General features: G+C 39.6%; 1 protein-coding gene across 8 annotated transcripts in view; it reads left to right on the forward strand.

Annotated features, from left to right (window-relative positions):
* The window catches only part of GK (glycerol kinase), a 79,207-nt gene extending 76,505 nt beyond the window's left edge, over window positions 1-2,702 (forward strand). For 7 of the 8 annotated variants that reach the window (XM_054544101.2, XM_054544103.1, XM_054544102.2 and 4 more), the window contains one exon: window positions 842-2,702. In XM_054544101.2, coding sequence (XP_054400076.1) covers window positions 842-852 — 11 coding nt within the window. In that variant the 3' untranslated portion in view covers window positions 853-2,702. 8 annotated transcript variants of the gene reach the window in all.
* The last annotated feature ends 15,771 nt before the right edge of the window (window positions 2,703-18,473 follow it).

The raw sequence follows: 18,473 nt of genomic DNA on the forward strand, positions 1-18,473 counted from the left end.
ACTAGATTATATTACTTTTTTCCATATTCTGAATATTCAAGCATATTCAGAATAAATTTATTCAAATTGTCTGCTTCTGTACTAACAATACCTTAATTTGGTATCAGTAACAGAAGAAAAAACTGTGGAATACTATAGTAAATACTGTGTTTCCAAAAACACAACCACTAGTCCAAATAAAGTTTTTCTTTGAATTACCTTACAAAAGGCCTCTGTATACATAAATCTATATGGAATCTGTTCTTTCTGCTTCTCAGAAATGTTTGGTGGAAGACTAAACATTCCCACGAGAACTGTAATTTAAATCTATAAAGAAACATATACATTGTTTTAGAAAAAGTTCTGTTACTTTTCATTATCCTGAGTATTTTGGGCTGCATAACAATGGTCTGGAAAAGTAAAGAAAAGAAACATTGCAGCTGGAAGTTTTGATTTTTGTTTGTTTGTTTGTTTCCCCCTTGGTATCATGACAGCATGAAAAGGCCTTGTTTCTATGAAAATTGAGACATGTTGCATCTCTCTAAGCTAAAAGATGGGCTACGTGTCTAGATTCTTAGACTTCTAAAATGCATGTGGTCACTATATTTAGGTTCTCTCTTTGGTGACATACACTGCAATTTGAGAGGGCTGGAAATTGTTTGCCTTGGTAAACAATTAGCAACAGTGGCAATATTTGTTAATTTTGGAATTGGCCCTGTTTGTTGCATTTTAATTGTGAGGCATGATTTAGAAATCATATGGACTTTCTAGCTTAATAAATGATTGAATCATCTTCATTGCTTTAACTCCTAAATTGTATGCATGTATTATTGACATATATGGTTTTTGTTCCCCATTTCAGGTATTCCATAAAACCTACCAACTCATGGATTCCCAAGATGTGAGCTTTTTACATAATGAAAGAACCCAGCAATTCTGTCTCTTAATGCAATGACACTATTCATAGACTTTGATTTTATTTATAAGCCACTTGCTGCATGACCCTCCAAGTAGACCTGTGGCTTGAAATAAAGAAAATGCAGCAAAAAGAATGCTATAGAAATATTTGGTGGTTTTATTTTTTTTTTAAACATCCACAGTTAAGGTTGGGCCAGCTACCTTTGGGGCTGACCCCCTCCATTGCCATAACATCCTGCTCCATTCCCTCTAAGATGTAGGAAGAATTCAGATCTTCACCATTGGAATCTTCCATCAAACATACTCAAACACTATTGGACCAGGATTTGAGTCTCTGCATGACGTATACTTGATTAAAAGGTTATTACTAACCTGTTAAAAATCAGCAGCTCTTTGCTTTTAACAGACACCCTAAAAGTCTTCTTTTCTACATAGTTGAAGACGGCAACATCTTCACTGAATGTTTGAATAGAAACCTCTACTAAATTATTAAAATAGACATTTAGTGTTCTCACAGCTTGGATATTTTTCTGAAAAGTTATTTGCCAAAACTGAAATCCTTCAGATGTTTTCCATGGTCCCACTAATTATAATGACTTTCTGTCTGGATCTTATAGGAAAGGATACTTTCTTTTTTCTTCCGTCTTTCCTTTTTATATTTTTTACTTTGTATGTATAACATACATGCCTATATATTTTATACACTGAGGGTAGCCCATTTATAAATTAAGAGCACATTATATTCAGAAGGTTCTAACAGGGCTGGTCTTAAGTGAACCACTGTGTATATAAATATGTTGGAAAACAGCTGTATACATTTTTGGGCAACGGTTATGCATAATATTTACCAGAAGAATTTTTTTCTTAACGAGCCAACATTTAAAATTTATGTTTTATGTCAATAAAAGAAAATATACTTTATTGTGACTTCAGCTATATTTCTTATCCCTTACATTTTTATTTAATTAGCTTAAAAAAAGAAGAAACTGTGGAATACTACAGTAAATATTGTTTTCAAACACAAGCAATAATTCAAATAGTTATTTTTCTTTTGAATTAATTTTAGACATATTTTGGATCCTATTGAGGGGATAAGAGGATGTCAAAAAAGTTAAATACCTAAGTAGAAAAAAATATAGAAATAAAGCCAAGAATCTCTTTCAGTTCAAATGTTATCAATTGTTAATAAGAAATTGCTATCTGGGATGACAGAATTGTCTCTGCTTAATATCTTATTATAACTGAAAAAAGGTATATCATTACAAATGCCTTCCAATGAAATCAAGAATTTCTCAAAATATTTAATGTCACATATTACAAGAAGTTACCTAATCTAGCTTCTTAATGTCAATTTTTAAAAATATCTTAAAATTACTTTGTTTTGTAGTAAACAGTGCCTCCTAATTATTTTTTTCAATGAGTGCTGAATGGGAAAACATTTATATCTTACTATAAAAGGTTCTGTTTTGTTTGGAATTAATGGTAGCTTTATTTACTGTTCTAATTGTGCTGTTTCTAAATTATTGAATCTGCTAGGTTTTATTGATGCAGCCACCACTTAAGTGACATAAATATTACAGAAAGGTACTGTGAAATGATCACTTTGTGGCAGGGGTACTTTTAAACATAAATGTTTCTACAAAAGTAGGTTGAGTTCATTGTAAATAATTGTGAAAGCCACTGTTCAAATGATTTTAAGATTACATTAATTTTTCTATAAATTGCAAGATTTATAAATGTTTGAAATTGTACACATTGATATTTAATGACAAATTTACTTAAAATAAATTGACCCCTTGTTCTTACTTGCATTTCTCATTTACAGACTAGAACTTAGTTGAAAGTTAAATTAAGAAAGATATTTCAGAGGCCGGGCACAGTGGCTCACGCCTCTAATCCCAGCACTTTGGGAGGCCAAGGTGGGCGGCTCACCTGAGGTCGGGAGTTCGGGACTAGCCTAACCGACATGGAGAAACCCTATCTCTACTAAAAAAAAAAAAAAAAAGATGTTTCAGGAAATGTGAAACTTGGCTGTTAGCACTTGATAGGGCACACTCTGAAGAGTTAACCAACAGCCAAAGAAGTAATTTCTGTAATGATGAACACCTTAATCATTCTATTAGAAGAAACTACACTGTCCCGTCTCAGCATTTGCAGAAAATACATTGGTAAGGTCAGCAGCCATTATCAACAGGGCTTTGCATAGCTAACCTTGACCACCATTGTTCTCTCAACCTGATAGGCAACACCTCAATCCTTTGTTCTCCAACTAATCAGTAAAATAAGTAATGCATCTCTGCTTCTGTAATGATATCTTAGAATTTTTAGTATGTTTCTTTTGAAGTGCCCAAAGCCCAATTCTTTGGGGTATCTTTTGGGTATCTGGTATCATGTGGGAGTGAAGAATGAAAGTTTTTGGAGAAACCAACAAATGAAAGCTGTGATAGCACAGAAGCTAATGGCGTTGACAGTGGAGTAGGTAGTATTTACTCTGTAGTGTTTACAACGTAGTAGATAGAAGTACAAAAATTTTTTTAACTATAACTCTTTAATAGCTTGTTTTATCTAGTAATATTTAAATAATGAAGTTTCCTTGATCCTTTGCTTTTGCAACCTAACAACTTTAATAATAAGTTCACACAATAAACAATTAGTAGAAAACTGAGTGAATTTGTAAACCAATCTGATTTCTACTTTGTGTATACTTTATAGGTACATATCTTAATTCTGGCCTTTAAATATAACCTGTGCCAAATATCGTAGACAAAAAAAAAACTCTCACAGGTATTTCCTGAGATTTCCCTGTCATCAAATTTAATGAAAATGACCCATTAAATTAAATTTGAGGACCATAAAGATAAATATTCTGAGAAGGAGAATTTAGGTTAAAAACAAGTTTCGCAACTAGGCCAATATCTTTAATTGCCAGTTTTCATTCTATTTCAAATAACTAGTTCTACCTGACAGCATAACTGTTGAGAGGATGACAATATTTTATTTTAAAAAGCAGCTTCAGGCCTCTTTCAATTTGCCTGTTTAGTATTAAAATTAAGTAGTTTCTTTTATTCCTTATTATTGAACTTGATAATATCTATCTCATAGGTTTCTTATTATTGTATGATTAGTTTACAAGTGGATTTCATAAATATGAAATCATTTAAGTAATCACCAAAATATCCATCAAAGAGAAACTTGTTAAATAAATTCTGGTACAGCCATACAAAGAAAATGTGTAGCTTTAGAAAAGAATGAGGACGCTGTCTAGAAAGATATGGTATTTGGGATAAGTGAAAAAGCAAGGTGCAGAGTAGCATGTAAGTGTGCTACCCTTCTATTAGAGAGAGAGAGACAGAGAGAAACTAGAATGTTTGCCTATGCTGGAAGGACAGAAAAGCTGTTAATAGTGCTTATCCACTGGGCCAGAAAGGGTTGATAATTAGGCATTTGGGAGAAAGGGGTGGGAAAAAATTTCACTATACATATATGTGTGTGTGTGTGTGTGTGTATGTATATGTGTGTGTGTATGTGTGTGTGTGTATATATATATATATATATATATTTTTTTTTTTTTTTTTTGAAACGGAGTCCCATTCTTGCCCAGGCTGGAGTGCAGTGGCGTGATCTGGGCTCACTGCAACCTCCACCTCCCAGGTTCAAGCAATTCTCCTGCCTCAGCCTCCCGAGTAGCTGAGACTACAGGTGTACGCCACCACGCCCAGCTAATTTTTGTATTTTTAGTAGAGACGGGGGGTCTCACCATGTTGGCCAGGTGGGTCTTGAACTCCTGACCTTGTGATCCGCCTCCCGCCCCCGCCTTGGCCTTCCAAAGTGCTGAGATGACAGGCGTGAGCCGCCGTGCCCGGTCTGTCCACTTTATTTATTTGATAAAACTGCTTGGAAATGAGAATATTACTCCTCTTATAAAAATGGGAAAAAGAAAGAGGTTAGAAAGAAGAAAGTCACCCATAGTCCTAAAATGATCCCTGTGGTTATTTCGATTTTTCCCCAGAGTTTAAGGGAATATTTCATAGAACTTGAGTGTTCATAAACTATGTAAAAATTTCAACATGCAAAATAGTCAGGGCTGTCATGTGTGTAGACACAAGTGAACTGAAAGTATAAAACAGGCATGGAGATGATAAATACCAAGTTTAGGGGTGGTTACCTCTGAAAGAGGAGGATGGGGTCAGGGAAAGGGACTTTGCTGAAACCTGGAAAGTTGTGTTTCTAAAAAAATTAAGAGTTAAAACAAATGTAGCAATACCTTAAGATTTGGCACTGCTTAGCGGTGGGTACACATGTCTTTATTATATCCTCTACATTTCTGTATGCTCCATATATTTCATAATAAAAATATAAGGTGTGTTGCTCCAGATTGTGTGCATCTAAATTCGTCAGTCACTGTCTGTCTATCAGTGTAGTTTTGTTAGTACTGACAGCCTTCCCAATTAAAAGGGTTGAAATTTTATTGATCTTCTGGCAGAATTATTTCAAGCACCTCCTACGAAGCATCAATATACAGAAGAAATAATGTGTATTAGAGATTACATCCTGGCCGGGCGCAGTGGCTCACGCCTGTAATCCCAGCACTTTGGGAGGCTAAGGTGGGTGGATCACTTGAGATCAGGAGTTTGAAACCAGCCTGGCCAACATGGTGAAACCCCATCTCTACTAAAAATACAAAAATTAGCTGGGCATGGTGGCACACGCCTGTAATCCTAGCTACTTGGGAGGCTGAGGCAGGAGAATCACTTGAACCTGGAAGGCGGAGGCTGCAGTGAGCCAAGATGGCGCCACTGCACTCCAGCCTGGGTGACAGGGTGAGACTCCATCTCTAACAACAACAACAACAACAAAACACACAAACAAAAAAAAAGAAATTACATCCTTACTTAGCCATTCACTTGTTATGAACAGAATTTAGAAGACTTAAAAAAGAAATGCCCATTTGTTTTCTATATAGTACCTTCCATGAATTTTAATAGATAACTGCATAGCTGTAAGACCACCATATTTGTAATTATGTGTTAAGGCTAGAAAGTTTCTAGACAGAAAAGTCTTGACTCTACATTTAAGTGTAATGTCCAAGGGAAAATAATTGTGATCATCAAATTAGATTTTAAGTTACTCACAAGACCTGTTTTATTGTATTCCGGGTTCTAATTCATTACAGTCCAAAGAAAGTACTAAATAATAAAATGGAATGACATTTGTTTCCTTTATAATATGTGTTTAAAAGACCACAAAAACGTGGTTAAAACGGTAAGGTGATAATCAAAGTGATTAAAACCTGCTATTGAAGGGAAAACTTGACTCTAAAATGGAACAATTCTCTAATTTCACCTATGCTGGGTTTTTCCCCCATTATGGTTTGATATTTTAATTCTCCTTGCCCGCACTCAGGGAGACGTTACTGCTAGTTAGTTGCATTATCTAATCGATTTTAAAGGAAGAGACATAACTAACGACTAAAACTAAGTTATTAGGATTCTTCCATGACTTTTCAATGTTATCTATGTCTCCATCCCACAGGTTCGGTTACTTCTCTAATTCTATATGTTAAATAGATGTGTATCCTGCAAGGATATACACTCACCCCCAACACAGACACACACACACACATACACACACAGAGAAAGTCCATTTTTTTTCCTTTTGAGGAGTCTCATTCTGTTGCCCAGGCTAGAGTGCAGTGTCGCGATCTCAGCTCACTGCACTCCGCCTCCCAGGTTCAAACGATTCTCCTGCCTCAGCCTCCGGAGTAGCTGGGACTACAGGTGCACGCAGCCATGCCTGGTATTTTTGTATTTTTAGTAGAGACAGGGTTTCACTGTGTTGGCCAGGCTTGTCTCGAACTCCTGACCTCGTGTTCCATCCGCCTCAGCATCCCAAAATGCTGGGATTACAGGTATGAGCTACTGTGTCCGGCCAGAGTACATATTTTTGTTCAGGATAATCAGAAATGAGTATAAGAGAGATTCTTAATGTTTTCTATTAAGCAGGTTCATTTAGAATAAACAAAACCAGAGCTATTATCTTCTATGGATTAAGACTGGAATAATAAAAATTATTGGAAGGAGATTTTTTTGTCAGGTCTCCCATGTATACAGGTGTTCATCAGAGACACCATGTTCCCCTTCTCTCCCGCTCAGTGAGAGACACCCATGGATGGCAGGCGTGGGCAGGGCCGTGCCTGTCATACACAGGGCTTTGTATATGCTGAAGCCTGCAGCTGTTTATTATTGACTCCTAATTAGCTCCAACAACTGTGTTTGGCTAATTGAATTACACTCCCTGCTAGCCACCTGAGCCTTCCCAAAAGAAGATTGCCCTTCAAAACTAAGGAAAGAAAATATTCACACCATTATCCAGCCCCAGATTCTTGGCTTGAGCCAAGCACCTATGTAGCTCAAGCCAAGGATTTCTGTGCCCAACTCAAAGAACTGGTGAAGCTACAAGTGTTAACATAGGTTTCTTACATTTAGATCATAGTGGACAGGACTTCAATGGTTGTGGGGTTTTTTTATTATTATTAAGTTGTATTTTAGACACCATAATGCCAATATTAAGTGATTTTAATGTGGACACATGCTGAACCATTTCGACTGAAATGTCTCAGATATCCAATCAACATTTATTAAGGAATTGTACCATATAAGATTCCCCTATTTTTCAACCAGAGAATCAGAAGCTTAGGGAAAAAAATTCCCTTATTTTTCCAACTCCATCACTTGTAGTCTAAACTATTTTAAGTTTTATTTATTTTCTTGAGATGGGGTGTTGCTCTGTTGCCCAGGCTAGAGTATAGTGGCACAATCACGGTTCACTGCAGTCTCGACCTCCCAGACTCAAGCCATCCTCCAGGATTAGCCTCCTGAGTAGCTGGGACCACAGGCACGTGCCACCACACCCAGCTAATTTTTTAAAAAATTTTTGTGGAGACAGGGGCTCACTATATTGCCAAGGCTGGCCTTGAACTCCTGGGCTCAAGAGATCCTCCCGCCTCGGCCTCCCAAAATGCTGGGACTACAGGTGTGAGCCCCCACACTCAGCCTAAACTCTTTTACCAGCTTGCTAAAGGCCATGTAAATAGAATAGGCTCTAGTGACCCAGTTACCTTTTGAAAAGCTGGTCTCTTGTAAGAAACAAATTCGGCCGCTAGGTGGCGCTACTTTCCACAGTCGGGCTTCCCTGTCTTAGACATTCTTCCTATCAGCAGAAGTTGCTACTGTACTGGTTTTTGGTAACCATAGTAAAGTGAAAGCATTGTAGTGACCGTGGGAGATGTACAGAATGCTTTCATGCTAAGATCGTAAAAACCAGAGGCTTAACTGAATCCAACAATCTGTTTATGCTCTTGCATCTTTGATTTTCCTTAGACTTTCAGCTCATCATAAAAGTCAGGTTTATAGACATTTCTCTTTATAATTTAATACTTAATACTTCAAATATCTCTGCTAATTACACATATACTCTGCTAAATTTATTCAATCATAAATATATTCTTAGTTATAGCCTATTCTATTAAAAAAGCGTTTTTTTAAAAAAAAAATTCTGTTTATATTTGAGTCTTGGAATGACACACTAGAATCAACCAATTCCAAGGCAAAATTGTTCCTCCGTTACTTTCTCAATATGAACCAAATTTTTTTTACTCTTTTTTTTTTTTTTTTGCTTTTGTCTTTCACCGAATGATTCTGGAAAGGTATACAGAAAAAAAATCTTTTTATATAACAATCTATAAACATGACCAAATCAAGACAAAATCGTGTTAAATTGTCCCTTATGTTGGTAGCATCATTATCGTGTCAATACTAGGCAAATCTTTAACTCTATTATCATTGTCATTAGCTTTTTACATGTTGAGCTTTACAAAGTTATTAAGAAAGTGTTCTTCATTACCACAATCCATCAGCATTTTGATCATATGTTGTAAGTGCCATAGCATCCAAGTATAATAAAACTGCCAGGCACAGTGGCTCACACTTGTAACCTCAGCACTTTGGAGGCCAAGGTGGGAGGATCACTTGAGGCCGGGAGTTTGAGACCAGCCTGGACAACACAGTGAGACCCCATCTCTACACAAAAATAATTTTAAAAAGAAAAATTGGCCAGGCATGGTGGTACATGCCGGTGGTCCTAGCCAACATTCCACATACAGTTTTAAGACACAAAGTATATACTTCTAAAAAAAACCACAATAGATTCATATCAACAATAATAAGCTACGTACAGGATTAAATTTATTTAATCATATAATCTTTAAGCCAGTAATTTTTTTTTTTTTTTTTTTTTTTGACAGGGTCTTACTCTGTCACCCAGGCTGGAGAGCAGTGGCATGATTATGGCTCGCTGCAGCCTCGACCTTCCTGGGCTCAGGTGATCCTCCTAGCTCCCGAGTACGAGTACCTGGGACTCATACTTGCACCTGCGCCCAGCTAATTTTTGTATTTTTTGTAGAGACAGGGTTTCGCCATGTTTCCCAAGCTGGTCTCAAACTTCTGGGCTCAGGAGACCCACCCACCTTGGCCTACCGAAGTGTTGGGATTACAGGCGTGATCCACCATCCCCAGCCTAAACCAACAATTCTAACACCGTAATCCCTTGGGCATGTTTTGGATAAGGTTTATTTCAAATTGAATTGTTTTATCTAAAATAAGAAATTTAAAAAAATTTAATATATTACTCTAAAAAAACAAACTATTTTGGAACTGAGTAATCCAAATCTAAAAGAAGTAAAGGCATTTTGCTTTGCATTGTACTATTAGTGAAAAATTTAGTTGTAGATTTATAGATGCTATAATTACACAACAATGAAAGTACAGGCAAGGAAAGTAGGCAAATAAATTGTCTTGCTCACAAAACTATTTTTGAAGCTAACTCTCTTATAGAAAATCATCAAAAAGGGTTTTATCCAAAATGTTTCAGTAGGATGTTAACTTGAAATAAAGTGAATGGCCTTAGGGTTATGCTATTCCTTCTTCTCCTCTCAGGATTCTAGGTTAAGAAATAATGAATTTTGTTTCTAAATGTTGCTTTAGCAGAGCTAATTGTAGCCCCTTGGGCGAAGGGATTGGAGAAAGGAAAATTCAGTTTTTTTACCCTGCTTCAGTAATCAATTGACTTTGGTATACCCAAGTGGACTTGGCCATTTTAACTGTGTATGCTTAAAGATTTTTCTGAAGTCAAAAGGAAAAAAAATAAAATTCTGCCATCAAATATTTGATGACTACAGTAAAATATATTTACGTTGTTAACACATTTTTCATAAATATCTTCTCAAAATAACAAATAACAAGAATTATGATAGTAATGTTTTAGGCATTAAAATTTCAGTTTAAGGTATTTGTGGGTTTTTTTTTTTTTGAGACAGAGTCTCGCTCTGTTGCCCAGGCTGGAGTGCAGTGGTGCAATCTCGGCTCACTGCAAGCTCCGCCTCCTGGGTTCACGCCATTCTCCTGCCTCAGCCTCCGGAGTGGCTGGGACTCCAGGCACCCGCCACCACGCCTGGCTAATTTTTTTGTATTTTTAGTTGAGACAGGGTTTCACCGTGTTAGCCAAGATGGTATCAATTTCCTGACCTCGTGATCTGCCCGCCTCAGCCTCCCAAAGTGCTGGGATTACAGGCGTGAGCCACCACGCCCAGCCAGTATTTGTGGTTTTTAATAAATAGTAAGCTGGGTGTATCGGTTATCTATTGCTATATAAGAGAGCACCTCACAACTTAGTGGCTTGAAACAACAACCATTTTATTGGTCACTATTCTGTAGAGCATCGATTTGATCTGTTCTACTGAGGGCAGTTGTGTTGGTCTTGCTTAGATTACTCCTGGACAAGTAATCCAAGTCAAATGGCACATTGGTTGGAGGCTGGATGTCCTTGGTTGACCTCACTCATACATCTGGGAGTCAGCTGGGGCTATCAGCCAGAACCCCTCAGTTTTCCACATTGCTTTTCCAGCAGGATAGCTCAGACAACTTCCCATGGTGGCTGGATTCCAAGAGGGCAAGAGTGGAAGTTGTAAGGCCTCGTGAGGCCTTGGCTTGGAAAGTCTCGCAATGTCACTTCCGCCGCTTTTTTTTTTTTTTTTTTGAGACAGGGTCTCACTCTGTCACTCAGGATAGATACAGTGGCATGATCACAGCAGTGGCACATTGCAGCCTCTACCTCCTGGGCTCAGGCAATCCTCCCATCTCAGCCTCCTGAGTAGCTGGGGTCACAGGCGTGCGCCTCCATGCTCGGCTAACTTTTGTATTTTTTGTAGAGATGGGGTTTTGCCATGTTGCTCAGGTTGGTCCTGAACTCCTGGACTCAAGCAATCCGCCTGCCTCAGCCTCCCAAAGTGCTGGGATTACAGGCATGAGCCACCACAGCAAGCCTACTTCCACGGCTTTCTATTGGTCAAAGCAAATCATAAGACTGCCTAGATGCAAGGGAAGGGAAAACAGAGCCCCCCCCTCCTTTTTTTTTTTTTTTTTTTTTTTTTTTGAGATGGAATCTTGCTCTGTCACCCAGGCTGGAGTGCAGTGGCATGATCTCGGCTCACTGCAGCCTCTGCCTCCCAGGTTTCAGCGATTATCCTGCCTCAGCTTCCCAGGTAGCTGGGATTACAGGCATGTAGCCACTACACCCAGCTAATTTTAATATTTTTAGTAGAGATGGGATTTCACCATGTTGGCCAGGCTAGTCTCGAACTCCTGACCTCTCGTGATCCACCCACCTCGGCCTCCCAAAGTGCTAGGATTACAGGCATGAGCCACACCGCGCCTGGCTGAGACCTCTTGATAGGAAGAGCTGCAGATAGTTTGTGGCTATATTTATCTCTCACAGTAGGTTATTCAGATCAACCTTCCACTGAAAATGTCAAAATAATACCTTGAAAGTATTGAAGTGGCCTGGTGTGGTGGCTAACGCCTGTCATCCCAACACTTTGGGAGGCCGAGGCAGGCGGATCACTGGAGGTCAGGAGTTCGAGACCAGCCTGGCCAACATGGCAAAACCCCATCTCGACTAAAAATACAAAAATTAGCCAGGCTTGGTGGCACACGCCTGTAATCCCAGCTACTTGGGAGGCTGAGGCAAGATAATTGCTTGAACCCAGGGGGCAGTGGTTGCAGTGAGCCAAGATTGCACCACTGCACTCCAGCCTGGGTGACAAAGCGAGACTCCATCTCAAAAAAACAGAATTGTATTGAAGTGCTCAAAAGACAGTAGTGAACTCCTAGGGCAAGTTTTAATTTTGGGGTGATAGCCTGTAATCAGAGAGATAAGCTTCTGAGCACCAAAGATGAACAGGCTTCACACTTAAGATCCAGATCCAGAAGTCCAGGACCAAGATGCATTCAAAATATAGGGACTCTTATAGAAGTTTCTCCAGCATTACAGAAGGATCCAAAAAACTACAACTCCAGTATAAGGACTGGATCTATTCCCTCACTCCCCTGTCCCTAGGGACTACAGAGATGGTTGCCTTGGCTATGAGCAGAGCTAGAGGAGAAAAAAAGGGAAACATATCCCTCAGAAGTTGTTGCCACATACCTGCCCTTATGCAAGTTTTTACCCCAGGGACCCATAGCCCCAATGAACAGGGTCCATCATCCCTGAACTTGGTTGTTGCAATCTGGATTGGAAGTGCTCCCAGGTGGCTGACTGAATCAAATCACAAAGTCTCTTTAACCTAGGCCTTTGGAGGCCACCAAAAATAATTGTCCAAAGGCAATGAAAGGCATGGGGTCAGAGACAGTACTGATATAGGAGTTAAGAAGAAAGTACTTAGGCGGATAGTGAGGGTACGGTAACGGGAGTCCTCAGTAAGGTATTCCTTTTAATGAAAAGCAGCCCCCAAATCATTTTATTTTCTAACAAAGAGCAGCCTGTAAAATTGAGCTGCAGATAGAGACAAGCAAGCCTGAATTTTGCACGGGTGAATGCCAGTAGTTGTGACAATAGGAAAAGGCATGATCAAGACGGCGGCTCCATCTTCCCTTCTTTTTGCCAGCCATGTAAGGAGCAGACAAGATGGTGCCGGCTAAGTGGCAAGCCCATTTGCATAATAAGATTAGGTGGGGCAACTGGCTTTCCCCACGCACAATGTAAATGTCACACCTGGTCCAACCAATCTGTGGGCCCTATGTAAATCAGACACTGCCTACCCAAGCCTGCCTATAAAATCTGCTGCAGTCCACCACAGGCAGGCTTTTCACTTTCAGACACCTCTCTCGCAAGAGAGAGCTGCTCTCCTCTCTCCTTTCTTCTGCCTATTAGACTTTCTGCTCCTTAACCTACCCACATGTGTCTCTGTCCTTAATCTTCTTGGCGCAAGATGACGAACCCCGGGTATTTACCCTAGACAATGATGCTGCTTCAGTACTTAGAAAGCAAGGCATCATGAATGTGAACCAGCTGATATAATAGCAGAAGGAGATTTTAACAATTTCAGATATTATCGGACAAGTTTCAAGAAATAAATGGCAAACTTGAAAACATTCACAAGACAGAAAGCTATAAAAGTGACATGGCAGGTTTGAAAAAGAAATGAACTGAACTTCTAGAGATTTAAAACTCAATAACCAAACTTAAGAACGCAGTGGATATTGTGAACCCTAAATATCTGAGACAGGTCACAACCAATTTAGAAAGCTGATTTTGTCAAGGTTAACGAAGTGCCCGTGATACAGCCTCAGGAGTTCCTGACAACATGTGCCCAACGTGGTTGGAGCACAGCTCGGTTTTATACATTTTAGGGAGACATGAGACATCAATCAATATATGTAAGATGTACATTAATTTGGTCTGGAAAGGTGGGACAACTCAGGCCAGGGAGAAGGCTTCCTGGTCATAGGTAGCTAAGAGACAAACAGTTGCATTCTTTTGAGTTTCTGATTAGCCTTTCATTGAATGGACAATTTACATGTGAGGGGAGGGTAGAGGAACAGTCACTAATGCCTTAGTCTGGCTTAGTGAAATAATAGGGCAGAGGAAGGGGATCTCAGGAGCCTCAGAGGGATCCCATCTGTCCTTTGTCCACAAGGAATTTCCTTGTGGACGAATTGTGAGGGAGGTCTGCAGCTTTTTTTTTTTTTTTTTTTTCACCTTTGTAGCTATGTTATTTAGAAATAAAATGGGAGGCAGGTTTGCCTGATGCAGTTCCCAGCTTGAGTTTTCCCTTGGTTTAGCGATTTGGGGGTACTGAAATTTATTTTCCTTTCACAATATATTGAACAGATTGGACACATCTTATTAATCTCCGAGTTTAATTAGTAAACAGTTTTTGTTTTGTTTTTTTATGGTGGAGTCTCACTCTGTCGCCCAGGCTGGAGTGCAGTGGTGCAGTCTTAGCTCACTGCAGCCTCCAACTCCTGGGTTCAAGTGATTCTCATGCCTCAGCCTCCCGAGTAGCTGGGCCTATGGGCGCACACCACCAAGCCCAACAAATTTTTGTATTTTTAGTAGAGATGGGATTTCACCATGTTAGCCAGGCTGGTTGTGAACTCCTGACTTCTGACTTCAAGTGATCCACCAGCCTCGGCCTCCCAAAGTGCTGGGATTGCAGGCGTGAGCCACTGCTCCCGGCCATTAATTAGCAAACTGGAAAGCAGATCGGGACAAATTACCCAGCAATGAGCAAAGAAAGAAAACAAGGGGAAAAAAATCTCTGCCAGCCCAACTGGGAGTTCTGGAGTGGAGATTGCCAGTTAAAGAGGTCCCACACTGGGCAGAAGTGGCCAGGCCCAAGTTTCACTGAGCAGTCTTTGAAAGTGCTGGATGTTTGATAAATGTCTACAACTTTTATTTAAAGATAAGGATGGAAGGTGATCCTTCCTCTGTGAATAATAATTAAAAACCAGACAAGAAAAGAATCTCTTTATATACTTGGGCTAAAGGGGGCACAGCGAGTGATACATTTGATAACTCAGTTTAATGAACAACTTTTTACCCACCTGTTCTGGCAATATACACATGTAGAAATAATAGATAAATTAAAAGGTTTGTATATGTTTTATAAATAAAATAAAGGAGAAGGCATCTCAGATAAATTTAACCATCATTTAGGGAAAAAATTGGAAGTAAAAGGTCAAATAGATCATCTTCTGCGCCTTAAAACTTTTTAAAACCACATTTTAAATGTGAGGTGGAGGAGGGAGAGGAGGGGGAACAGGGGAAGATAGGAGAAAGAGGAGAGAGGGAGAAAGAAGCAAATTAAAAAACAAATGGCCAGGCATGGTGGATGCTAGCACTTTGGGAAGCCAAGGCAAGAGGATTGCTTGAGCCCAGGAGTTCAAAACCAGCCTAGGTAATATAGTGAGACCTCATCTCTACAAAAAATTTAAAAATTAGCTGGGCGTGGTGGAGTACACCTGTGGTCCCAGCTACTTGGGAGGCTGAGGCTAGAGGATCACTTGAGCCCAGAAGGTTGAGGCTTCAGTGAGACGTGATCATGCCATTGCACTCCAGCCTGGGCAACAGAGTAAGACCCCATCTCGAAAAAAGAAAAAGAAAACAAGCAAACCAACCAACCCAGGAACTCAGTGTGGCCAGTAGATTGAAAAGACAAGTCATTATTGAAAAAACCCTTATTAGCCCACTGTCAAAGTCAATGTGATAAATTATTGTGCAAAAATACTCCATCCCTCTCCTCTACTTCTGTGGAAGGAGTCTATTTCGCCACATCTTAACTTCGAACTTGGCTACATGTTGGGCCAGTGGAATGTTAACAGATGTGCCACAAGCAGAGACTTCAAAAGTGCCTGTGCAGTTGAGTGTGTCTTCTGGTGCCCCTGCATCATCACGACAAGTGCCTTGGCTAACCCTCTGAATCAAGGATGATGAGAGACACATGGAGCTAATGAAAATCCAGCTTAAACCATCAGACCCCCCAGCTGACCCACAGACACGTAAGCAAAACCAACGTTTATTGCTGTATGCCATAGAAATGTTGCATTTTGTCATTAGTTAGCTGACTGATACAATAATTATATCTGTTCTAAATGTTCTAAAGAAAGGACGTTTTTTAAAAATGAAAAGCTTACATAAGCAAATGTATAGTGGTCCATGAAATACCTTGAATCAAGTAGAAGACAGTGGACGGATCAAAATACAATTCAAAATTTTCTCATTAGAATCACAAAAGCCACAAGAAGTGATACTGCAGTGGCTGGAGAACCTGCTAGGGAATCAATGCATCAAAGCCATGGAATGACTGAGCATCAGTCAATTCTATGCTTTGGTCTTGACTACTGAGGACACAAATAATGTTAACATAGCTAGACACTAGGTCAAGAACACTAGGTCAAATCATTGTTGGGCATATGCTAATGTATTGACTACATAAATGTCAATAAATCACTGGGATTGTAGAAAATCCTCCTACAAGTTTTGAAGTTATTCACTGTTAAAACAATAAAAACATGTGGCAGATTGTTTCAGTAATTATCTCAAATTTGGTCACAGCTTTCTATATCCGTGTCCTTAAGTGGTCCGCTTGTACAATGATTGTGGACTTCACTATGTGACTTTTGCCCAATGGAACAACAGTAAATGAGATGCAAATGAAAGCAGGGAAACTGACAGCACTCTGGGGCTAGCAAGTCTTTGGAGCTCTGATACCATCATGTAAAAGAGAGCAGGTGTGTTAGTCTGTTGTCATGCTGCTAATAGAGACATATCCAAAACTGGGTAATTTATAAAGGTAAGAGGTTTAATGGATTCACATTTCCACATGGCTGGGTGGGGGGGCCTCACAATCATGGTGGAAAGCAAAGGAGAAGCAAAGGCATGTCTTACATGGCAGCAGGCAAAAGAGAGCACGTGCAAGGAAACTGCCCTTTGTAAAACCATCAGATCTCATGAGACTTACTACCATGAGAACAGTATGGGGGAAACTGCCCCCATGATTCAATTATCTTCACCTGGCCCCACCCTTGACATGTGGGAATTATTACAATTCTAGGTGAGATTTGGGTGGGGACACAGCCAAACCATATCAGCAGGCTAGCCTACTGGAAGATGAGCAGATCGTGTGGAGCAGACTACCCATCTGAGCACAGCCCAAATTGGCAAGCCTCAGAATTGTGAGTGAATAGATTATTGTTGTTTTAAACCGTTACATCTTGGGGGTGATTATACAGTGATAGCTACCTGATACACTGTGTGAGTGACCTCATGTGAATGCCTTTGCAATTCTTATCCAAAAGAAAGTGCAGCTTGTTTTTACCTTTAAGAAGTTGGTAGAAACCTTAATAAAGATAATATTGAAATCTGGGGATTGAAATCTGGGGATTGAAAAATGTGATTGAAATCTGGGGAGATATGTGAGTCAACTTTGACACCTTCCTCAGCCTGCATCTACCCATCACCAAAGTCTGTTGTTCTTATCTCCTATACATCTGAACTCCTTCTCTCCATGTCCACTGGCACCATCCTAGTCCAGGCTCTCAGCTGGAGTAGTAACCAGGGATTCCTCTTAACCCATCTCCCTGCACCCACCCTGGCTCCACTTTGAAGATCTGTTCTCCATGCAACAGTCAGAACAATCATTTTAAAAGCAAATCTGACCATGCCCTCTCCCGCAACTTAAGATCCTTCATTCATTCTCATTTATCTTAGGATAAAAACCTCTCTATTTCCTGGGACCTACAGCCCTTCCCAGGATATGCTGCTCCCCATCTGCAGCCTCCAGCCCTTCCTTCAGTTCTGCTGAAGGGTGGTGGCTCCTCCTGCCACAGAGCCTTTTTGTGTGCTGTTGCTTTTGCCTTGGATTCTGCACCTCTTGCTCCCCACTCTCCTTCCCACCTACTCATCTCATCTCATCTCAGGCATCACTTACTCAGGGAAGCCTTTTCTGGCCCCCAGGTCCAGGTTATATTCTTCTCCTTTATTTGTATTTTTATCTCTTTTTTTTATTGGATATACTTATGTTTGTATAATCATAAGATTGATGTCTGTATTCCCAACTACAGTATAAACTCTAGAAAGCAAATGCTGAATTTTGCTCACCCGTAGAGTTCTAATATCAGGCATTGTACCTGTCAAGCCTAGTGCCTGACACATAACTGACACTCAGTATGCATTTGTTGATGGAATGGATGGTTTGATATGCAGAGTTGCAATTGTAGTACTTGGAATACAAAACATACTCAATAGATATTTGCTGAATGAATATGGAACGAATGAATAAGCCTGGAATGCGGAGGGGCTGGCAAATAAGAAACCATATCTTACATGACATGTAGCATTGCTCCTTGCACATAATAAGCCAAATAAGTATTTTCAGAATGAACAACTAACTAGGAAATTTTGAAGGGATAAATAGGAATATGGACAACAAGAGAACAAGAATTTGTTTCCTTTATACTTGAAATAATCATGAATTAAGTGGTCTCCTTTGTGTAGATATGAAACTAATCTGCAAACAAAAAGTAAATTTAAATGGGTACCTCTCTGGATGTAGAGCTGGAAACAGTGGTGAGTTTCTATAGGACAATACCTTGGGATCATAATTACCTAACATTTCTATACCGTCTACAGGATGAATTTTCTAGGTTTGTACGACACTAACATCTTCCCAGTAGAGAAAC

The sequence above is a fragment of the Pongo abelii genome, chromosome X (genome assembly GCF_028885655.2).
Source record: "Pongo abelii isolate AG06213 chromosome X, NHGRI_mPonAbe1-v2.0_pri, whole genome shotgun sequence".
In the NCBI taxonomy this organism is placed as follows: Eukaryota; Metazoa; Chordata; class Mammalia; order Primates; family Hominidae; genus Pongo; species Pongo abelii.